Here is a 7867-nt window from a genome sequence, read left to right on the forward strand (position 1 = left end):
TGACTGGATTCCAGCAATTTTCAACAAGGGATTGAAACCCAAATTTTTTTCACCTAGAGTTCTAGTTCTTGATCCCAAATAAACAGATGGGATGGCTTGAAACCTTCAATCATGTTGAATTTTTAATGTGAAGGACCATTCATACATTATCATATTTGGCTACCATTTTTTTATATTCTTGTTTATGATGAATTGTGTTTTGAAGTCAAACATGAGATTATACAAGAGGGTATTCTAGTAAATCTACACATCCCCTTGTGGAAAAATGAAAATGGGGGCATGTAGAGATGGTAGAGTTGGCAGGCTTTCCAGAGCACAAATCCACAATCCTCTCCTATTTTTCTTCCTTGTGTGGTGTGGCAGACCCTCACATGCCCCATGCAGACAGGTCCAGATCCCATCCTCATTCTCATCCCCCACATGGTCATGAATGTGTAAATGTGTGACTCAGAGATCAAAACAGATCTGACCCACAAACACACATTCACCTCTCTCTCTCTCACAAAAAAAAAAATATATACCTTCTTTAACAAACCTACCTTAGATAAACATCTCTTCTTGGGTCTGAAAAGTCCTCTTAGAAGCCTGCATTAATAGTCAATATTGAAGCTCAGAAGTGGTGTTTATGAGTGTGGTCTTGGAGCATTTGTTCTCCCTATGTCACAGAAGGTTTAGTCTGGTTTGTAAAATGGAACCCAAAGAAGTTTTTCTTGAATCATGGGAGCATTGAAAGGATTTGGAAGTCATTTGGATTTCTGGGTATCTCTTTTTTTATTCTTTTATGTTGAAAAATAAGTGGGTTTTATAATTCAGAAGAGTAAAATTTGCTCATTTGTGGATTTTAAGAAGCCTAAATATTGTGTTTCTACCTGCAATTAGCTGGTAAAAAAAGTGGGATTTTTGGCTTTTGAGATGATGGATTACTGGAATCATTAAAAATCTTGTTTTGAATCTATTAACATTTCCATTGTTGATAAAAGCTTACATCTTTGCTCTGGGTTTTGCAAACATTTGAGAAAAAAAAAAAAACAATGGATTTGTTGAAGAGACTTCAATTCTGTCTCTTTGTTGGAGAGGTGAAGGAGGTTTACTGAAAGTGAGGGACTTGTCTTTGTTTAGTTGAAGTTTAAGAGGAAGTGGAGATGTCTGCAAAGCTTCTACATGCCTTAACAGATGACAACCCAGACCTGCAGAAGCAAATTGGCTGCATGAATGGGATCTTTCAGCTCTTCGACCGCCACCATTTTGTCGCCGGCAAGCGAATTACTGGTCACAGCCACAAGAGGCTTCCTTCAGGTACTTTTTTTTTTAAAATTGGGTTTTAATCTATTTGAATTTATCTCAATTGTTTCAAGGATCGGATTATTCTATCTTTTTGGATCCTTACAAAATTAGCTTTTGTATCATGGTTTAATATCCTTCAATTGGCTTGCCATATCGAAATTCAATCTATTCCTTTGTTTTTCTACCTTTTCATAGTGATTTTGACTTTTGATCGTTTAGTATTTGGTGGCATCTATATTGTTATTGTTACTGTTATCTTTTAGAACTATGATAAAAATATTTTAAATTCAATTGAAAAGAAAATTCTTTGATTTTTGATAGCTTGGGTTAAATGGTTTTTCTGTTTAATTGTTGGGCATTTTTGTCTCTTGTATACTAAGTAATCAAAACTAAGTCCTAAAATATAGTCCCACATAAGAAAGGTATAAGAAATCCCTCGAGTATGTAGGTCTCTTACTTATCTACTTTAGTTATTTTGTTTGCGCATATGTGCACATGTAGTGCACAAAGGCGCTTTTTGAGGCATAGTTTGCATTTGACACGTATGCGTCATCAAAATTGTAACTATTGTGCCAACAATTGTGGTGATTGTTTGCGTAATCACACTCGGATCCATAGCAATAGATTAATACTCTCTGACTTAGCATTTTTCTAGCACATGGAGACCTCACATCACTCCATCTTACTAACGATATCTGGTATTTTATGAATTGTTATTGGTTTTTCAACAGTTCCTGCCACTAAGAGTTTCTATGTTGGGTGCTTCCCTGAAATATAATATTTTATATGCCTTCTGCCATACCGGCCTTCATTTATATAGGAATGAAGGTGCTCTTGGCTTGACATAGTTTCTTCTGTTCAGTATCGATTCATTTCTCAAAGGAAGGATGTAGGATTAGTGTGAATCAATACATTAGAACAACTTCATGTCTTTGGTATTGGAATTGAAATGATTTAATTCGAATGAAGTTTCAAGTCCAAAAGATCATATTGATTAATTTGACAATTCTGCAAACCAATGTGATTAGGAGATTGGGCTCATTGTCCTGGCGATGCTTCGTTGGAGCCCTATTGCAAACTTGAGTAGGGGGCGAATAACATCTTAAGACACCGTTTCGTACCTTGAGTTCATTGTCTCTTAGTCATTTTTTAAACTAATTTTCAGGTTCCGAACCCATTCTCCAACTCTTCCACCATGGGGTCTATCTTATTGTCTGTAAACAACTTGAATGGTTCAAAACCCAAAATGGAAAGAATCATATTGATTGTATCCTTGGCTGCTATTTAATTTGATAGTTCTCTGTAATTAACATGGTTTGTCAAGAAATAGTTCTGTTTTTCAATCCTCAGATGTCCCATCATTTCTATTGTGTTCTTCATGGAGAGGAGTTTCTGATTTTTTACAATTTCTTTCTTGTGTTTGCGAGCTCAAGCATGTTAGATCCACCTTCATATACTAAATAATTTTTTTCTCAACAGGTCATTCTCACTTTATCAATGGCAACCTTGGAGGTGATTCCCATAATGAACTTTGTCTACAGAAGACAACAGTAAGAATTTATTCTATTTTCATGGCTTGAGTTGCTGTACTTGTTGTGTATGGTTTTGCTTGAGGACATAAAAAGTATATACGTGCCTTGCAATTGCAGGAAAAAAATTTAAGCAAGAATGCGAATGTGAATCAAAGAAACTCCTTTGAGTCATCAAGAACCTCTTTCTCATCTTCGTCTTGCTCATCTTCTTTCTCTTCAGTTGACTGTAACAAAGCAGCTAAACCAGAACCCACTTCTGCTCAGTCGGGCCGGCAATCCCTCGATTTCAGAGACATGGTGAAGGATTCAATCTACAGAGAAGCCCATGTGTCATCAGTTAAAACAACAACTAAAGAGGAACCAATAAGCCGTGTGGTGAAGCACATAGATTCCCCCAGGCCTTTGCAGCTGCCCAAATCAGTAGATGGATCTTTTGAATTAGGTATTGATAGGAAGCAGAGAGTGGCTATTGATCTCAATGACTCCATAAGTGTTCTTGCGAAACTTCAAGAAGCGCCTCGGTATTTAAATGATGCTAGAGAATCACGAAGATCGTCATATGAAATGAGGGATGGGTCTTCGTTTTTGGCAACAAAGGATGCTCCTCGGTTCTCATATGATGGTCGGGAAATGTCCCGCTCATCTTTTGAATCAAGAGACAGATTCAAATCCACGATAAAGCTCAGAGAGCTCCCAAGGCTTTCTCTAGACAGCAGAGATAGTTCTATGAAGGTTTCTGATGCTAGTCCAAAATCAAACTCGAGTTTGAAGGATTTTGAGAGTTGTAATGGAAATTCTAATAGAACATCAAGTCCACAGAAAGAATTGGAGTGCCATAAGAGACCTCCTAGTGTTGTGGCAAAGTTGATGGGCTTGGAAGCAATGCCCACCTACCGAGGTGAAGATCATGATTCGTTCTCAAGATCATCCAAGACTTATGAATGGAAGCAAAATGGAATTTCAAACTCCCCCCGAATCTCCCTCAAGGACCCTGTTTCACTGCGATTAGGAAATCAGGATGTGTGTATGAAACCAATTTCAAGCTCACGGTTCCCAATTGAACCCGCTCCTTGGAGGCAGTTGGATGGTGCTCGTAGTCTTCAGAAGCCAACATTCAGGAATCGTGGAATCCCTCCAAGGGTGCCTAATACCTCGCCTTCTGTTTATGCTGAGATTGAGAAGAGGTTGAAGGAGCTTGAATTTAAACAATCAGACAAGGATCTCAGAGCTCTTAAGCAAATATTGGATGCGATACAGATCAAAGGACACATGGAGACCAAAAATGAACAAAATCAAGTTTTTACTGAAACAAGCTGTGACAACCAGAGCCAGACCTGCCATGATCAAAATTTTAGATCGGCAAACAGGCCAAACCCACTAGCTAAGCATCCTATTTCTGCTACCAAGGGAACTAATCGTTCGAGGACCTTCGAGTCTCCAATCGTGATCATGAAACCGGCAAACCTTGTTAAAAAATCCGGTCTCCGTAAGCTACGGAGTGGCGATTCTGTAGATAGCAAAAAGGTTTCGGTCAATAACCGAACAACTAAGGACCTGACTCCCAAACCCGGCCTCAGAGAGGCTCCTAATCGGACTCTCGGTTCCACTGATAAGATAACCAATGGAAGGACCTCAAGACCAGCACAGACTTTATCTAGGTCTCAACAATTTCCTAGAGAAAACACTGGAAGCTCTGGAAGGATCTCAGTGAGCCCAAGACTGCAACAAAAGAAGATTGAATTGGAGAAACAATCTCGTTCTCCAACCCCTCCCTCAGATTTGAGCAGATCCAGAAGGCAATCTGTTAAGCAGCCAACAGAATCAAGTTCGCCTGGTGGTAAACGTAGACCAAAGTGTCCAAATGTGTGGCAAGGGAACGACCAATTTAGTGGAATCAGTAGTGAAACAAGAAAGTTAAGTCACCAAGGTGGTGAGATTTCTCTTTTGGACAGTGACATTAGCTTGGCCTCACAGACATATATAGAAGTGACAAGTGCTGACAGATCTGCTGAAATCAAGTGTGTTCTCTTTGAGGAAGGAAGCCAGGGTCCTGATAAGGTTGTCAAAGACGTGGTTTCTAGCTTCAAACAAAAAGTAAGTTTTCTCACACTCCATCCCATTTATTTGTTTATTTATTTCTTTATTGTTTCTTCTGGTTCATCAGTTAATGGGTTTTTGGTTCTCACCTACAGAAGCCATCAACAAAGCTCAGTGAAGATGGGTCGGTGGCAGAACTCACAGCAATTGCCCCGGATCAACCAAGTCCTGTTTCTGTCCTCGATGCCTCATTCTACAGAGATAATTTGCCTTATTCGGGGAAGAAAATATCAGAGCCCTTTAAAGGTGAGGTTTTGTTCATTGGAGGTTTCTTGCATGTAGAACAGTTTGATATTAACTGAAGTTTATCTCATAGATTAGTTCAAGGCAATGTAAATCATACCATCATCCTCAAAGCTTTTTCCCAAAAACTTGGTTTAGGCTGAACAAACCATGTTTCTCCATTCAACTTCTCCTCTCGCTATCTCAATCCAAGTTCATTTTGTTACTGACTGTGCAACATTTTACTTTATGAGAAGTATCTGGTTTTATTGTTTATAAATTGTAATAAAAAAACATGCATAAATAAATAGAATTGCTTGAATTTCTACTAATGATGATAAGGTCAAGGTTCATATAGCTTTATGATATCTAGATTACAAGATTCAAGGCTTCTCTGATTTATTAATTATATTGCCACAGATGATGGCAGTCGAAACTCTGATGACACTCATCCCGGGGAAGATGAGTGGAACCCAGTGGATGAAAACAGCGCTGGACCCAATCTTAGCTCCGGTGTCAATCGCAAGAAACTTGAAAACATTGAGAACTTGGTTCAGAAGCTTAGACGACTCAACTCGAACCATGATGAAGCGACTACAGATTACATCGCATCGTTGTGTGACAACACAAACCCAGATAACAGATACATCTCTGAGATATTATTAGCGTCAGGTCTCCTACTCAGAGACCTTGGTTCTGGTTTGGCGACCATTCAGCTCCATTCGTCTGGTCATCCAATCAACCCTGACTTATTCTTCGTCCTTGAACAAACCAAGGCAAGCACAAGGCTCTCGAAGGACGAAGAATACCATGAAAAGGTTGCTGGTTTGAAATTTGATAGGGAGAGAATTCACCGAAAGCTTGTATTTGATGCCGTCAACGAAATTCTTGGCCGAAAGTTGGCTTTGTTTGGTCCGTCGCCAGAGCATTGGATCCGGGTCGCTAGACTACCAGGGAGAACCCTGAATGCACAACAGCTTCTGAGGGAGTTATGTTCAGAGATAGAACAGCTCCGAGCCAACGAAAATTTGGATCGTGTCTTAGATGATGATGACGACGATGATTTAAAAACCATATTATTCAACGATGTGATGCTTCGATCAGAGAATTGGACTGATTTTCGAAGGGAGCTTTCAGGGGTAGTCTTGGATGTTGAACGGTTGATATTTAAGGGTTTGGTTGACGAGATAGTAAGTGATGAAGCAGTGGGTCTCCATCTGCAAGCCAAGCCGAGTAGGCGCAGACAACTGTTTGAAAAATAAGATTTTTTTTTTCCCCCTCAGGTTCATCTTTCTTTTCTTCTGTTATTTTTTGTGTTAAAAAACAATAATGCACCAGTAAGAACTGCTGTTCTTTTTCCAGTTTGTAAAGAATCTCTTTCCATAGTTATATAGCATATATGTTTGTTATAATAAAGACATAGCAGCCCTCCTCCCCTCCATTGTTTTTAGGGTACTTCCCTTCTATTTTTTTACTTAGTTGCAAGAGTTTTTAATAACCTTTTAATGTCAACTTAACCCATCTTGCTATTTAGAATTTGGACTATAACACTTCATTATTTTAACTCAAGGAAAAAAAAACTTATTTTTTAGAATAACGCTGAAGTGACCTCAACATTGTATCTCATATCACACATCCAAATGTGAAAGTGTATAGGAACCATAGATGATTTTCATCGAGATATGAGTCAAAAAACATCAATGGTTCTTACACACTTTCACGTCAAGATGTGCGATATGAGATACAATCACTCCAGCACGAGTCTATTTTTTATTGTGCAATGAACAATTTTTTATATCATAGGATGATTTATTTATTTATTTATGTTGATGAAAACTATTCATAAAAGTAATTAGATAGAAAACCTGCACTTTGTCGAGTGATATTGAAGGAATGAAATTCAGATAAATACCAATACATTGTATAAATAGAAAGATACAGATGGAAACAAATAGTTTTCGGGGTCCAGAATCTATTGATAAAACAAGTATTTTAGTGAATATTGACAGATTAAGTTATTACCGAAAAAAGACAAATTGAAATTATAACAGATGAGATTAATTCGGAAGCACTTTTTATTTGTATTATAGCAGACAAAGTTGAATTGGTCTAATATGGAACTCATCTATGTATCTTTACCCTATCTACCACATACAAACATATGGATAAGCTATCAAGTACAGGTGCTTTCAGGTTAGCCACACAAGCCCATAGGCACCTTGTGTGTGTATTATGCGTGTCATGATGTGTGCGTATAGCAGCCTCCCTAAGTCCGGCACACCAACACACTCAGCCAAAAAGAATAGAGGGTTGCTATTCCCATAAAGAATAGAGGATGTAAACATACAAGACTGCCATTATTTCTCAGAGCAACTTTTTATATTATCATTTAAAAATAAATAAATAAATAAAACTATTAGGATCTATTTGTTGGAAAAATCCATGAGAAAATCGTTTGCACATTTGATTGTGAGTCGACCATTTAGTATCTTTTGAACTTCACCTAATTCTTATAAAATGGTTAAACCGCATCATTGATTTCTGAGACACAATAATTGAACTGCTTGGATCTATGAGCAATCCACATCACATGAGAAGTGAAACAACATGTGAGTCACAATGACACAGCTGAGAAATAAGAAAGAACCACAGAAAGCTTCAACTTTTTTTTTCTCAGTTTATAGAGAACCTCTTGAGATTAATACCATGTATGTACCTGTAACTCAGTACCA

At 38.0% G+C, this 7867-nt stretch overlaps 1 protein-coding gene across 2 annotated transcripts; it reads left to right on the top strand.

Moving 5' to 3' along the window:
* The first annotated feature begins 285 nt into the window (after positions 1–285).
* On the top strand, positions 286–6520 carry LOC147399219 (protein LONGIFOLIA 1-like). Of its 2 annotated transcripts, XM_086448691.1 has the most exons (6): positions 286–759; positions 1120–1296; positions 2764–2834; positions 2910–4910; positions 5009–5159; positions 5556–6520. In XM_086448691.1, the coding sequence occupies exons 2-6, from the start codon at positions 1143–1145 to the stop codon at positions 6395–6397; spliced, it is 3219 nt and encodes a 1072-aa protein (XP_086304817.1). In that variant the 5' UTR covers positions 286–759; positions 1120–1142; the 3' UTR covers positions 6398–6520. The 2 variants fall into 2 exon arrangements, with proteins under 2 accessions (XP_086304817.1, XP_086304818.1); XM_086448692.1 differs by having other exon boundaries at positions 286–1296; positions 2934–4910.
* Positions 6521–7867: the final 1347 nt, after the last annotated feature.

This window comes from Akebia trifoliata, chromosome 7 (assembly GCF_017979445.1).
Source record: "Akebia trifoliata isolate Shusen 1 chromosome 7, ASM1797944v1, whole genome shotgun sequence".
NCBI lineage: Eukaryota > Viridiplantae > Streptophyta > Magnoliopsida > Ranunculales > Lardizabalaceae > Akebia > Akebia trifoliata.